Source organism: Bombus vancouverensis, chromosome 4 (assembly GCF_051014615.1).
Source record: "Bombus vancouverensis nearcticus chromosome 4, iyBomVanc1_principal, whole genome shotgun sequence".
NCBI classification, from domain to species: Eukaryota; Metazoa; Arthropoda; class Insecta; order Hymenoptera; family Apidae; genus Bombus; species Bombus vancouverensis.
The window spans coordinates 11099319-11115960 of NC_134914.1; the positions used below are offsets into that span (position 1 = coordinate 11099319).

Sequence of the window (16642 nt, forward strand, 5' to 3'; positions counted from 1 at the left end):
ATATAATGTACATATATGAAACTTAGATAGACAAGAAAACAAAAGGGAAAAAATTGAAAAAGAAATGAAATGCATAAACGAATTAAAATATCAAATTTAAGAAAAACGATCGAGAGCTTTCGTAACTAGGTAAATGTTCGTATCGACTTTTGATGTTTTTTCTTCGTATTCGTTTTTTCTATTCTTTCCTCTTTTAAAAGAAAGATATAACATACAACGGAAAAAAAGACGAATATAAAAGAAAGAAGAATGATTCTCTCGCCGACGATGCTATTGCGATTATACTTACATGTCGTTGAATTTTATAATACGAGGGCGCTGCGCAGAAACGGCATGAAGTTGCGACAAAACTTGCGAGTTTACAATAAATCGCCGAAAGTGACGTGACGAATTTTACCGTAACGAACTTATCCGTTCCAAATTACCATTTCCACACAAGAGGCGAAGACTGGTTTACAAAATACACGAGCCGTTTTTTGTCATTTTTTAATGCTGTTCGGACGACTCGATTTTATATTCGATTTCGGATTTCTTATTCGTTAGAACGAAACACGAAAAACATTCAATTACGATATTCGTCGATCTCGATAATCGATTGTTGCGTTTCATTGCGAATCGACAGGCGAGAAATCTCGCGCTCCAAACAAAAAACGAGCGATCGCTTTGAGAAACTTTTTCAAATGTACTTTTTCAAAATTCGCATAGTTATGTGATAACTACCAAACGAGTAACGAAATGAACAACTTTGAATCTGTGAAGTATTCGATCGAAATTTATTTAAACGTTTGCTTTGTTACAAATGAGAATAATAAGAATCGATACAAAATTTAAAGGTTAAAAAATCTCAAAGTAGGTTTCTTGCGCGTCCAAACAAAAGAAAGAGAAGAATATATCGCGTATATCGAGCGATACTGATAAACGATATATCGTTAAGCGTATCATCAGATATATGTTGCTTCCGTTTGTGTGCCAATAAAGAAAAATCGACATTCTTGATGTATAAATATATGAAACTTAATGAGAACGATATTATTGTTACGCGGGCCGCCGATACGGCTAATTTTTTCTGATCAGAATTTACGATGCAATGTCATTCTTTGGAGCAATCATCGCTGTTCATAAGTACAACCGATTAAAAAAAAAAAAAATTACCGGAGAGGGGAAGAAGGAATTCTCCGATGAAAGAGAAAAAAAAGCGAAGAAAGAATGGGAGGAAAAAGGAAATCGTGTAATATAAACTAAGCTACCAAGCAACTGGTACGCATTAATTACTTGTATATATACATAGTATTTTTACATTCTAATTCTAAATTACATTTCCAATTCTAAACGGTATAACATTACTCTGTGAGCTTCGCTTGTCGTCTGTGTATATATCATCGATAACGTTTCTGACGTTGATTCGCCTTAAGGAAAAATATTCGTAGATAAGCCGCGAACTGCGAACCTGGCAATGCTCGACAAATATTATTCCTCTCCTTGTGCTTGTTTCACTGCACCCTCTGCACAAGATTCAATAACACACGCCTCGTGCCTTCATCGCACTTAAATTAATTAGAATGTGTAATATTATGGTCGCGCGTGTAATATTCCTAAACGTGACTATTCGCGGGATATATCGTTCGCCATTCTCTGGAACATACTTCAATGAATTTCACGATTCTCTTATGATTGCATCGACTTGTACAATACACCGTGTTTAACCCATTCAGTACGAAGCAATGAAACAATGCGTGTAAAATACGTAAGCGCAATATTATTGCACAGTAACAAATTTGAAACTGTGAAAATTCGAATGTCTTGAAAATTTGAAAATAAAATGTTACGTTAATGCAACGTTGGTCCTTAATGGGTTAACATCGAATGATTCAGGCTACTGTATAATACATTTCATTTTATTTAAAATAACATTTTGAAAGCTCTTGAGAGGCTGTTTTCGTTCATAACATATCCGCGAATATTTTCGTACGTGCATCTCACGCGACCATAAATCATATAGGATGACAAGAAGAATACTCGATTGTGTACGTCGTATTACGATGTATTCGATGTTTATACTCGTAATTTAACTTCTATTTAAGCTATATGCTCATAGCGAATGTGATCGTATCTCCCCGAATATAACGTCACGGCGAATAAAAGCGAAAGAGCAACGCTCGTCGAATACACTTGGATAATCTTCGCACGCATCTTTAATCGTTAACTTAACACGATAACATCGCCTCTCGTGGCTTAACGTTATCGAGCTTTGCCCCTTTTTTCCCCCCTACAGAAGAAGGAACTTCGCCAGAATTCGTCGTATCGATTCATTTTTTTATTTGCTTATTCATTTCTACACACAGAGACAGAGCGAAGCTCAACATACTAGTCCTTACTTTAAAACCAAAGTAAAGAGATAAAACACAAACATTGTATAGCTTTTAAGAATCTCCATTACGTATTCACACCTGTGTGTCTATACAGAGAAGGCATAATTATAACTAAATAATTCAGTCATCGTAACTAGGTAAATGACTAACCGATAAGCGAATAGATAAAGAAGAAGATACAATGTTAAGCCACTCGTTAAGTGTACTGTTTTATTTTAATTCATTTTTTACTACACGATTAAAATTTTATCTAGCAACCTTCGTCGGCTAGGAATGTAAATTCTGTATCTGTACATTGTTTTCCTATTTCAACTATTAAAAGTGATCGTCAACTTAAACGTTATGTTGTTCTTATTTATTCTTTCGCAAAATATCCATACTCATTTTATTAATCAATAAACAAACAACAAACACCATTTATTTCGAACGAAATTTTAATTATTGCTTAATAAAATGTACCTTTATTAATTGAATTCTTACATTAATATAATAATATAACTATATAACAAATAAATATAATATAATAATAATTATATGTATATAAAAATATAAATTATAATAATATAACTATATTATATTATTATAATAACTTATAATAATAAAACTAATCAAAGTAAGTATGAATTTACATATGACTCGTTATATCATTTTAAAAATAGCAGCAGTGTATATATGTACATACATCCTTGTCCTGATCATATCAGGTATATTTGTAACATAAATCAAACATTGTTGTTATGATTACTAGCATCAACACTGCTGTTTACAAGGTCAACATATGTCCAACATCAACATGTATCCTTAATAGGAATGAATTTCGTTCGGATCCTATGTGCTGGTTTCATTATTATGCCCGTTAGAAATGATATATCCTTAAGATAGTCCACGGATTCAAAGAAGTAATTATTTAAGAGAAAACTCATTATAATTTTTAACTCCAACATGGCGAATCGTTTTCCTACGAATTAAAAATTAATTATATCTTTTTCAATTATTCAAAGAAGACTTTTAACTTTACGTTAAAAAGTTCATTTCTTGAAGGACTTCGTTAAAATTCAAGTTACGTAACTACAACTATTGTCGTTTACTTTACAACTTATCGATGCTAATTGAACGTTAATATTCCCTTTTTTTCTTAATAAAATACAAAGACAAGAAGTAAAAGTACTCGATGAAATGCAAATTTACATAAAAAGAAAATAATAGAAGTAGTCAATCTCCTATCAAAAGCTCCTACATAAAAATCTTTTAAAGAGAATCATACGTTATTTGCAATCCAACTGCAAAGACATTCGCTTCATTTATCAGTATAAAAAATGTATTGTTCTCAAAGAAGTCAAACTCAAAGAAGGTCTTCTATATTCATGTAAAATCTATATATTATCAAATATTTAAACTTAACATTCTCACCGATACAATTTCTTGAGCCGGCACCAAAAGGTACATAAACATAAGGATGTCGACTTTTGGAATTTTCAGGTAAAAATCTGTCGGGATCAAAGATATCCGGGTTCGGCCAGTATCGTGGATCTCTGTGAATGTTATATATGTCCACGAGAACTTCAGTACTCGAAGGTAATTTACAGTTACCTTAAAATATGACAGTTTCGTTGCAATACGTTTGCAATTATTAAAAATAAATAGATTAATAATACTTTATCGTGAAAATAAACACTGAAACATAATTATTCTGTGATTCATATAATGTAATTCGATATTTACCTAATTTTAGCTCCTTTTCTGTCTTACGCCCTATACGAGGCACGCTTGGATAAAGTCGAAGTGATTCCTTAATGCATCTCTCAAGATACGAAAGATCTTGCAGAGTAGACATATTTAATTTCCCTTCATTTTCTTTCAATACAGCTTTTACTTCAGCCCTAACTCGATCCTATAATATAATCGCTATACATCCATCGTACAAAACAAAGTTAACGTAATAGTATAATATTTATAATAATAGACAGATTACAGATGTATATATAAATTCATATTTTTAAGAGCACGTCTTAGAAAGATGGAACCCAAGCAAAGATCTATTTTACTTATTAAATATTATAACTAGTACTATACGTAACAAATTAAGCGCGTTCCATGCATTTGTTGCCACGCATATATAAGAATCCGCAGTTTAATAATGAGAAATAAGACTGAAACAGAAAGTTAAAAGTCACCTGAATCTCCTTATGTTCAGCCAGAAGCATTATGATGTAACAAACAGCTATTGCGGTAGTGTCGTGCCCCTATTAAAAAAGATTATGTTCGACATTATTTTTCTATACAAGAATTAAAAATATATATCAAGCGTGTTTAAATGTAAAAAAAATAAAAAAGAAGCATGTATGTATAACGCACCGCAAACATAAATGTATCAACTTCTTCTCTAATCCCCTCATCATCTATCTGATTATTTCGATGAGCTTCTATGAGTATATCAAGCAAAGCCAGTCTCCTTTTATGTACTACGCATAAACAAAAACATTTCAAAAAATGTTAAGCTATACATGTTCTTAAAAGTACTTCAACTTTCTATCTCACATACTTCCAACGTCATTACTTTCAACATTGTCATTATCATCACTTGAATTCTTGTTGAAATCAGTTGAACCGTTGCTTTGATAGTGATATTCTTTTCGTTCTTGGATTATCTACAACATATTATCCAACTCATTATTGTAGTATCGTGGACAAATTGTCTAAGAAATATCGGGTGAACCATAAACAATGTTGCGAGAAAGCCTGAGTGCCGACAGGTCAAAAGGGTTTGGCAACTTCAATGGGCTGAGCGCTCCATCAATGTGTCGTCGGTCCTTCGATCGAATAACTACGCGGAAAGAACGTTACGGAACGCTTATGTGATGGGGTTATGAGAAAAAATAAAGGGATGCTTAAGGGTGAAAGACGAATTAACAGGCAGTAGTGAGTTGAGAAATCAGAGTGTTGTCAGCGTTGTCGAGGAGGATGGTCCGCGTGAAAGAGAGCGCTGGAACCGTGGTGACGATGGTTGTGAATTAACTATTTAGTTGTCTTAGTTATAGCACATTGCTGTATTTAGTTCACGCTAAATAACCATCGTTTCCTGTTTAATCTATTGTAAATAGATCTATCGATCAATAAAATTATTACATAGGATAATCAATAAAAAAAATCCTGCATTATCGTACGAATAATATGGATTAGATTGGACTGAAATATTAAATTTATCACTGATAACTTTGTTGACATAAAAATAGTACAATGTCCATATTTACAAACGAACGATGAACTTGTTATAAGAAAAGATATGATTAAAAGTTATATTTATACCTTTCGAGTGAAACCGTGTAATGTTTTAAGTAGTTCAGACTGTCTCCATCCTTTAGGGTCAAATTTGAGAAAGAAATCATAAAATAACCACGGCCTTGCAGTTCTATAAAAATCATCGTAATGGCATGCATTATATAAGATAATAGGATGTAAAGATTATCTGTCAAATTTTATTTACTTGTACGCGAAGACTCCTTCCATATCACTCGCGGCTTTAAGATATTTGTGCTGAAATTCATCTTCGTCATTTAGGGAAATTCCCATTGCAGTTTCTGGAAAATTATCGATTGATCTTGTCGGTAAATTTCTAGAAACTTAAAACACTCCTAAAGATCTAAAAACATTCTAACTGTATAATTTTCTCTCGCTATTTTTTAAATCTAGATCTCACAGTTTGACAATTTACAATTTTTCGTAACTTTTTCAATATACTTAAAAGAGAACTTATTTCGACGTCTCATTTGCATACATTTCATATACAGGATGGTTGGTAACTGATGGTACAAGCGGAAAGGGGGTGATTCTACGCGAAAAAAGAAGTCGAGGATATAGAATAAAAATTTTTCGTTTGAGGCTCTGTTTTCGAAAAAATCGACTTTGAATTTGCGCTCGGTACGCGTGCGGTACGTTATAACGGATTTCATTGTAGATCGTTGTCTCGATAGAAAAATTAAAAAAAAAAATAAAAAAAAATTTTTATTTTATATTTTCGACTTCTTTTTTCGCGTAGAACCACCTCCTTTCCGCTTGTACCACCAGTTACCAACCACCCTGTCAATCGATACATTTACAATCGCCGAATTTTTCAATGTTGTAATTATTGAATTATCGTATATTTCATAAATTACCGCAGATCATATTCAAGGTATGCTTGCTAATGGTATGGAATAAATCATTCACGACTACTCCCTCTTCGCTCTTCAATGATTTCACCAAGTATTCTCCTTCCTTTACAAATACGTCAACAAATTTGTTAAGCATGTCGGAATGAAATGCAGGTGTCAATATTTTCCTGCGAATTTGCCATTTGCGTCCTGCAAAGAAGATAATTACTTCTTCACAAAAATATCATAGATTTTTATTACCTATCATAAGTGTACTTCTTCCATCTGATTATATTTATTTATTTACTTAATGGCACTTGGCGTTTAAAATTCAGCAAGGGAATAAAATTGAATAAGTTCAACGAAAATGAAAATTAGTATTTTAGTAGAAAAAGAAACGTAGTAAAGGAAAAATAAAAGTAATACCTGAACTGGTAAGAAGTCCGGTACTAAACCAAGGCGCCAGAAGTTTGTACATATAACCTTTTTGAGTAAATTTCGTATTTCCGAAAAGTATCTAGATGACGAAAAAGAAAAACTAATAGATCTCTATTATTGAGAAACGTATGTAGTTAACTTACTTGCAAAAAATTTAATATTTAATCTCTTTTTAATGTCTGTTTAATGCTATTAAAATTTTAGTTACGTGGAATTAATTAGAATTGTAAAAAAAAAGTTAATTAAACTTCTCGCAATGATGAAATAATGTCTTGTGCATCTAGATATGATAAATAATAGTATAAATATCTAGTATTATTTTTAATTACCTGAAAATCGTCTGGATGACGAGTATGAACAAGTGCAGCTGTGAAACCCCAAAGTTTAAAAATTGGGTAATACTGATCGCTCATTTTGTTCATAAAGATCCAAAGATTACCTATAATACATAGCAAATATGAACGAAGCCTATTATTGTTGATCTATTACTTCAAACGTGTTTGTTATTCAAGTCAAATAAAACTGTTCAAATTTTCAAATAAAATAAAATTTATTTAGAAATATAATTGCATTTTCTCCTTACTTGATGAAACTAGGGCATGATGTACATTCCCGATAATAGGTAATATCGGAGGCCCTGGTAACGAATTTAATATTCTTCCATATTTTCCATAATGCAAAATAATGTAGTGCAAACTGACGAAAAGAAACAAGGAGAATAATATCGTGATGATCATTTTCGTAAGATTTCAAAACTTCAACGTTCAACGGTCTTCTAATTTCCTTCGAATCCTGATTTTCTTCACACTCGCTCTTTTACTGCACTGTTAAACATATTGGAATAAACGCACTACAGAATTAAAGGTCGTTGTTGTTTGTGAAGTATACGCTTCTCAGTGATAACTTCTCATGACACTTGATATTAATCTAAATTTAACATAAAAAGTATAATGGATTAAACGATTTATCTTCTTCTTTAATTAAAGAAAATATTATTGGTGCACTCAATCAAGTTATTAGTAAGTACTTCACGCTAATTTGTTTCTCTTTACAAACAATCTAATTACATGTTTACCAGTATACTTGAATTCTCTAAATTTCCACAAGTATTTATTTTAGAAAAAATTATGTGATGATTAAGCCTTTTTAATAATTTAAGGATAAATCAATTTAAATGATATTCCCGTTGTCAATTATCTTGTCCCCGTTGTTAATATCTGTCTATTTTCTTTTATAGGACTAAGCACGTGCAACTCTCTCATGTTCCCCTTTGATATTTTACAAACCTTTCTGGTTTCATTACTTACTTTTAACACTAAACCTACCGACGTATACCTATTCCTACCGTGTGCGGTCAAAGTGGCCGGAATTAAAGAAGTAATTTTTATGATTTAATTTAAATAATGGTTAATTTATAAAATGATGAACTTTCATAAAATTTCGTCCAAATTTACTTTTGTTTAATTTCGATTATAGACTTAAATAGAATTACACTTTTATTTATATAAAGATATATCTTAATCAACTTTGCTGCATTTTTCACAAATTATCTTATTATCAAATGTACATTTGCCGCATAAACATTTTCCGCATCTTAAACAAATTTTCGTAATTTTGTAACCTTTACAACTTTTTACTTGACAAGTTTTTTTGTAGTAATGAATCTAAATTTGTTGATAGTTTTAGTCCATGGTGTTTCTCCCGCGATTCCTTATATAAAAGTAATGTATGCACTAGGTTTATAACAATTTTGTGAATTCTCTGTAAATTGGCCCCATACTGTAGATACCATCGCAAATTTATTGGTTCGTAAACGTTGGCTTCTTTCGCTCTTCTTATCAAATCGTATAAACCTCATAATTTCAGCAAAGTCATTCCTGCTTATTGTTTTTGAAAAAAAATGCAGATCTCCAAATTTTATTTCACAAATATGAGACATCTACATTTTTTGCCTGATATGCACAGCGGGCATATAGCAGAGCAATAAATGCATCTAGTTTTGTTGCATCTAGCTCCCTCTTAATCCCCAATATTCTAAATGCTTCTTCTTCCGTACATTTTATTATATGATCCCTTATACGGTAATCAATGATAAGATAAAATGCCGTCTTTACTTGTCCTTTCATTATATGCCGTTTAGCATGTCCTAAAAATATAATGAACTGATGTCTTGAACTGGATCTTTCCCCGGTAGATCCAGACATCATTGGTCAGCCACTTACCTTCTCTTCAATGTAAACGCAGTGAGGTGATGTAAGGTGTAACTGCCCAAGAAATACTCTCAATGTTCAACAATAAAGTTTATTTAAAAATTAACAGTCAACAATCAACAATGACAACAATCACGCTTTTCGAATATGTTTGCTTCGCTGTTACGCTGGACCCTTCGCACTTCGCTCTTCAAAATGGAATGAATCTTTTGTTTAAAACTTCATTCATATCTACGCACCAGCGTAACTATCTTCTTTACAAAGTTGTTGGAAATATATAATATCTTTGAACTGTTAACCAAGTGTTATACTCATTAAACTACTTTTATTATCCTAATCGAAATAAGGGATCGATCAGTTTCGTGGCGTCGATTGTCTAATCGTAACGGGAATTTACGACTCCCGTTGACGTGCTTCCTAGCGATCGCGTCTCTCCGCGACCGGTCGAATAAACAATTATTATTATAAAATATGCACAAGAAATAGAGCCAATTTAATGAAAATAGATAAAATATCAACAAAAGAGAGAAATGTTATAAAAATAAATTAATCCCGCAGAAAGTTTATTTTTAATACTTGTCACTGCTATGTCTCCATTTAATAGAAATGACAAGAGAAGAGATTTCTCTTCTTTTTATACCTACGTCTCTGGGCAGTTTCTTATTTGTGTTTTACACATAAGACTTTGTAACGCTTAAAGACCGAGATATTTATCTTCAGTCAAAAAACTGTTATTTTATAATAACTTATAATTTTCAGATATTACTAGGTAGAAAAGTCAATCTTCTATCACTACTTTTTTCTTCTTTTTGCCTTCTGAATAACTTGTGAAATAATTTGTCATAGTTATGAAAAATTAATAATAAATTATTTGTATCATTAATGTTAATAGATCCTACGAAGAAAGGAATAAAAAGTAATTTTCAAATAAATATCTTAAATTATATATTAGTTAAAAATAATATTACATTACCAAACAAGTGAGAGATAAAATAAAAATACAAACGGTGAATGAAAAATTATTAATTTCATATTGTGTTTACATATTCGTAGATATAATTTAACGTGTAGATTTATTTTAATGCAGATGTGCAAATTATTGATTGAAATCTTGACATTGATAAAAATATAAGCAACTCCATATTCTTGTTCCTTGCTTTTTCTTCACAAAAACAATGTAAGTGTATTGCTATAAACTGGCAGAGCTATAAGAATCATTTGACCATTTCTGTGTAATATCATTCGTGAATTATTAGAAAACGGTCATTTATTGCGGTAATTGTACAATAAAAATATTCTTACAAATTCCTTAAATATAAATGAGAACACATTGTTTTTAAATTACGCGCTTGGTTATATAGTTAATAGGTTACATGACAGAATATGCGTTGTGTTGCATTCTGTTCTTGGTACATATATTGTGACTCATGAATTGGGTGTTGAAATAATAATTCAGTGTATTTTATGACCATATCTATCTACGTTTGCAAGGCTTACAATTAGATATTGCAAAAAGAAATGGTTATTTTAAGTCCTGCAATATTATCATCGCATTTTCGATCAGTACTTTAGGAGTTGGTGTGCGTGGCCAATTTTGCCAACTATTTCCGGAATAACCTCCGTAAGGTGTGTTAACAGCATCATAAACGTCGTAAAATAATACGCAGTTCCAATAATATTATCCCAAGTGGAAGGGTATTAGTTTAAGTAACTTCAGGCTAATTTAGTGTCTTCCCAAACAAAATGGGCCTAACAATTAGCAGCCTACTTACCCGGCTCTTTGGTAAAAAGCAAATGAGAATATTAATGGTGGGCTTGGATGCTGCTGGAAAAACTACCATATTGTATAAATTGAAACTTGGTGAAATTGTCACAACAATACCTACCATTGGCTTTAATGTTGAGACTGTTGAGTATAGAAATATATGTTTTACGGTGTGGGATGTTGGTGGTCAGGATAAAATCAGACCGCTATGGAGACACTACTTCCAGAACACACAAGGTCTCATTTATGTTGTTGACAGTAATGACCGGGAACGTATTGGAGAGGCAGAACGTGAATTAGCAAACATGCTAAAAGAAGATGAATTGAGAGATGCGGTTCTCTTAGTTTTTGCTAATAAACAAGATTTACCAAATGCTATGTCTGCAGCAGAACTTACAGACAAATTGGGGCTAAATTCCTTACGTGGACGTCATTGGTACATTCAAAGCACTTGTGCTACTCAAGGACATGGACTTTACGAAGGACTCGATTGGTTGAGTAATGAACTAGCTAAAAAGTGATAAAGCACTGTCGTTATTCATAATTTTCATGAACAATTTATTCATTGAGCATGGACGTAGAAGACAGGTTGCAATTTCCATTTTGTCAGATTACGCACTATGTGTACGATTTAATACCACTGTGATTGTAATTTTTAAGAAAGGAAACTACTTGAAATAATAGAATATAACTTGATTGACTCAGGACTAAAGACTGTCTGAGTCAGTGCTATATGCTGAAACAGGTTTTATTTTCAAACTGAAATTTTCCTTTAAAAGCAAAGCTGCGAATGAAAAATAAAACATGAATCAGATGAGTGTATAAATTTATCAGTTATATATTATTTGTATGTTACTTATCATCAGTAGAGTTGTGAGTTTACTTAAAAAGTGTATCTTAAGATTGAAATAAATATGGAATATTTCTACATTAAATTTGACACATGTATTGTTTTTATTTGGATAAAAATGTATTACAGATGTCATTTGTTTAATCTATTACTAACAGTTTCTACTGTAAGAAAAAAAAGAGAAGTAGAAATAAATTCCTATATATTCATGCACTTTACTCTGCGTCTATGCAGTAAATTAAAAATTAAATATCATATATATTACCTAACATACAGTTTTTACTATGCTGTTTTTCGAATAGATAATAAATTACAAAATGAATAATACTAACAGTAAATTATAAGAGTAAACATTTAAAACATCTACCTTTGTTCCCTTATTCGTAATTTTATCACTTCTTTTGTAATATGATTTACATTGTAAAGAATCACAGTTATAAATTAATGAAAAAATTTAGAAATAAATATATAAATTATAAATTTACAATTGTGTTTTACCTTCGTTATCTTCTTTTGTCATAGGAATTAAAATTCTATATTTTATAAAATAGGGAGATATAATAGACACATGTTTTGTAGTCTTGTTTAACTTAATGTAATAACTTTATTACAGTATGAAACAGTACATTATCATACATGCACTGTATAATGTATAACGTATCAAATAATTTGTTAATATGCAGTGTTATTTTTACGCATCATAAAATTTTATTCCATTTCTACTTCATAAAAGACAATGAATAAATTACAGAAATATATTACCTACTTATGAGTAATATATATATATATATACACAGTAGTTTTAACATACGACAGAATAGGGCACCAATTAAAATATTTTAGTATAGGATTTGTATATGAATATCTTGTTCAGAATGTGTCAGAAGTGTTAAATTGTTTAAACTCATTTACATAAAATTTGTTATTATACACAGAATTATTGACTTTGTTTGCTATATGCATTTCAAAAAATTATTAGTGCATACAACAATTTAATAACAAATTTTCTTCATTTTAGGCAGCAGTCATGCAGGTCATTGTACAAATACCAAGTACATGGTAATTAATTTGTCCAAACTATCTTTTTAATACTAAAAGCTGATACTTAGAATATGTTTTACAAGTAACTTCAAATTAATTATGATTATCTTACACTGACGCCATTCATAAAAATAATTTATTCAGCAGTTCCTTTATTCATAGCTTACAGAACCTTGGCAAAATTTGTAAGTTAATTAAAGGAACACAACTACACTCATTTGCGTACCCAAGAATTTTTTTGTGGCAGGACATTATTTTTACCCAATGCTGGAAAATGATTCTCTAATGTATGACTAGTCATATGTGTTCGAAAATCAGAACCATTTTTTAAAACTTGACCACAGGTTGCACAAATTTCCAAACCTTTAATCTTATTGCCACTCTCCTTTTGATGAACTTTAAATAGTTCCTGCTGTTTTTCAATATCTGGCAAGAGGACTAAAAGCTCTGAAAATACGTTTTCGAAAGCGCTGAGACCCATAACTTCACGACAATGCATATAATAATCTTGAGCATTACATGTTCCTTGGCGAAACAGTCCACTTATATATCGAAACTCCTCGATCTGATCATGTTGCATCAGAACCTCATTAACTTTGGCTACAAGACATTTGTTCCGTTTCTGAAATTCGGGAGGATGTACATAATTATATGCACTATCGTGCTTACTGTTGTCTGGCAAGATAGAATAACTCTCTCCAGAACTGTTTGTAAAAGTCAATCCGTTACTATTGTTTATTTTATCCATGCTATTATATTTTATACAAAAACCAGGAGGTGGAGGAGTTGTTGTTCCAAATCCAGGTGGTGGATTCGTAAAACCTGGTGGTTTAGAACTACTGCCACTTAAAGCAGGAAAGTCTTCTAAATGACGGGTATTTCTATTAGTGGAATTTAAGCTATCTATTTTTAATTCGGTGCGCTTTCTCTGTACTCCGTTAGTAGCATTATTATCGATATCCGTATTTACAACTGCTTCATTGTCTGCATTTTTATGTTTCTTCTTTTCCTTTTTATTAATTTGTTCTATTTCCTTTAGAGGCTGAACATTTATATTTTTTGATGTATTTTCACTGTTAGTAATATCTGCATATTTCAATATAGACTGAGAACTTGATTGTCCAGCATGCGTTTTATTCGTAATGGGTGAACTTGTAGGTGTCTCACATTCTTTCTTTACTACAGCAGTACTTACATTCGTTTTCGAACTACTACCATCATTCCCATTAGCAGTATTGTTATTACAATTTTGTTTAACTTTTTTCTTTTTCGTTTTTCCTTTTGTTATATCAGTAGTCGTTTTTGCATTATTACTATTATTAGAACTTTGTGCTTGACTCCAGGAAGGAACTACTGTAATAGTTGATTGTTTCTTTGATTTAGATGACTTTGATAATGTAGGGAAATCTTCCCCAGATTGAATAGGTGGTGGAGAAGGTATCAATGGTGGTGAGGCCACCTTTTTAGGTTTTGGTGCCGATGTAGATGCTGATTTAGAACAAGTCCATTGTAAAACTTCCTTCCAATGAGCCAAATTTGTATTACTACTAGTTGATGGTTCTGCAGAACCCAATGCCGGGAACGATTCCATTGAAAACTGAGCAGGACGAATTCTGATATTAGGACCTGAAACTTTTGTAGTAACAGTTCCATTTGGTTCATGATTTACTTGAATAGATACATTAGAAGTTGTACTCTTTTGACTCTGTGTGCTTAATCCTGAAGCATTGCTACTGGATACACTGAAGTTAACAGTTTTAGAAATACTTGTACTTCCTGATTCCGGCCCCAATGCAGGGAAATTTTCGTCTGTAACAGCAAGAGGCTGAGGTCTTATGGTACTACGAATTGTCACATTACCTCTTCCTTTACTTTGATTTAAGGTAGGTACAATAGGTGCAGTGTTACCCAGTGTTGGGAATTCTTCTGTACTCTGTACATCAACAGATGGTTGTTGTACAAAAGCAAGTTCGTTGTTTGACATAAATACATTTGAAGTATTTGGTGTAACTGTTTGCTGATATTCCCTGAGATTATAATCTCTCCCACTGTAATCTCTTGAATTTCTAGAAGTTGATGGACCTAACATTCCTCTCCTATTCATTCGATTTTCTCCACGTGGAGCTAATGTAAATTCTAGTTCTAACATTCTTGCTTGCTTTGCAGCAGCTTTGCTCAGTTGTTTACTATGAACACTTGCCTTATGTGCTTTAAGATCTATATCAGTTCTGAAGACACTTGTAAATTTTTCCTCTGCACACATTCCTTCTTCACATAAGAAATGTTCTTGTCTAAAATGATCTCGAAGATAATCGTATGAGCTGTAATATTGATGTAAACCATCTGCATCACAAAAATGGCAATATAAGTGATCTCTTCGTAAGTGTCGGAACAATTCATCATTATCCATATATCGTTGATCACAAAATTCACATAATGGATGTCCTTTATGACTTTTGTCATCAATATCTCCTTTTCTTCTATGCTGGGCAAGGTCAGATCTTGTATAACAACGTCTTTCATGGGAAAATATCTGTTATAGGTAAAGTAAGCATTACTTAATAAAATTAAAAAATTTAATTAATCATAATAACCTTTAAAATATTCTTAATGTATATTTTAAGATAAGCTTGAAATTAAAAAATGTTTATCTACCTTTAAATTTTCTACACAAAGATCACAGTAATGTAACTCATGTTGATGTCTCATATGATCTTTCAAACTATTAAAAATACTAAACACAGGTCTTTCCTTGCAAATATAGCAAACATTAGCTAGTAAATCATAAAATTTACTTTGAATATCTAGTGTATTGAAATAGATGTTATATCGTGTATCTAACAAATTCCCTTTATGTAATTGATTAAAAGGTTTTATCTCCTTTGTGAATACAACTTTTGGCAAATCTTGACGACAAATGGGACATTCATTTTGACAACAGAGCACTCTCATCCGAGTACTACATTCATAACATACAGGGTGTTCACACATACCAATGCTATAAATATCAACATTTTTGTAACATACAACACATGTGTTGTTATTCATACTTTCATTATTGGCAGACATTCTTTTTCAGTAGATCTTCTTTAGAAATATCAAACACTGTTATTATATATGCTCTGTACACTCAGAATGTATTAATTTTATTTAATTCCAATGAGATAAATTATCTTCTATAATATTCTGCGCAATCTGCAACACAATTGACATTTCAGTTTCGATATATTTATTCATTACTAAATACAGAATTGTATGAGGAACTACTGTAATCGAATATTGCTTTCTTAAAAACTTTGATTAGTTATCAAAAGAATACCCTACTTGAACTGATAAAATACAATATACGAATGTACAAAATTCGGTTAGTATAATTTTTATATTTAACTAGCAGAGAGAAAATAAAAACATATATGCGTTCAGATCATTGGATTCACGATAAAACAAGTATTTTGCAAAAAAGGGCTGTTTATTTTTCGGATACTAACAATATAAAAATATTACCTAGTAAATTGTAAAATATACTTTAAGAAGCGGGTAGAAAAGAATGAACAGTACCGTCCGAAAATTGTTCCAATAAGCAAGATGGTAATATCTCACAATATGTCCCTGAAAGAAAAAGGTTATCACGATTTATATATTAGACTATGATATGTACGTCGGTTACTTTGATGAGTTCTGCTCAATGAGCAAGCAGGTTCCGGTTTCTTCTGTTTCAGTCATTACTAAATCAAAGAGTAACTAGATAAACTAGTGGTTTAAATCTAGTAATATCTGACATTAAACGTAATTTGAATAAATATCAGAATGATTTTCTTAATTTACATTTTCTTTTTACA

General features: G+C 31.5%; 3 protein-coding genes across 6 annotated transcripts; 1 reads left to right on the forward strand and 2 right to left on the reverse strand.

The window, feature by feature from the left end:
- Positions 1 to 3113: 3113 nt before the first annotated feature.
- On the reverse strand, positions 3114 to 7674 carry LOC117156836 (cytochrome P450 4C1). Its single transcript, XM_033334218.2, has 12 exons — positions 7521 to 7674; positions 7267 to 7376; positions 6926 to 7016; positions 6524 to 6709; positions 5854 to 5947; positions 5676 to 5778; positions 4912 to 5017; positions 4725 to 4831; positions 4544 to 4612; positions 4092 to 4260; positions 3780 to 3959; positions 3114 to 3327 (listed from the first exon to the last, which is right to left on the reverse strand). Exons 1-12 carry the CDS (start codon positions 7672 to 7674, stop codon positions 3158 to 3160), a joined length of 1539 nt encoding a protein of 512 aa, XP_033190109.2. The 3' UTR covers positions 3114 to 3157.
- A 2860-nt stretch (positions 7675 to 10534) lies between these two features.
- Arf102F (ADP-ribosylation factor 2) lies at positions 10535 to 11847 on the forward strand. Its single transcript, XM_033334026.2, has one exon. It carries the CDS (start codon positions 10891 to 10893, stop codon positions 11431 to 11433), a length of 543 nt encoding a protein of 180 aa, XP_033189917.1. The 5' UTR covers positions 10535 to 10890; the 3' UTR covers positions 11434 to 11847.
- A 470-nt stretch (positions 11848 to 12317) lies between these two features.
- On the reverse strand, positions 12318 to 16530 carry LOC117156732 (E3 ubiquitin-protein ligase ZNF598). 4 transcript variants are annotated; one of them, XM_076617723.1, is made up of 4 exons: positions 16471 to 16530; positions 16308 to 16412; positions 15459 to 15998; positions 12318 to 15336 (listed from the first exon to the last, which is right to left on the reverse strand). In XM_076617723.1, exons 3-4 carry the CDS (start codon positions 15870 to 15872, stop codon positions 13018 to 13020), a joined length of 2733 nt encoding a protein of 910 aa, XP_076473838.1. In that variant the 5' UTR covers positions 15873 to 15998; positions 16308 to 16412; positions 16471 to 16530; the 3' UTR covers positions 12318 to 13017. The 4 variants fall into 4 exon arrangements, with proteins under 4 accessions (XP_076473838.1, XP_076473839.1, XP_076473837.1 ...); XM_076617724.1 differs by having other exon boundaries at positions 16362 to 16412; positions 16471 to 16485; XM_076617722.1 differs by having other exon boundaries at positions 16308 to 16518.
- Positions 16531 to 16642: the final 112 nt, after the last annotated feature.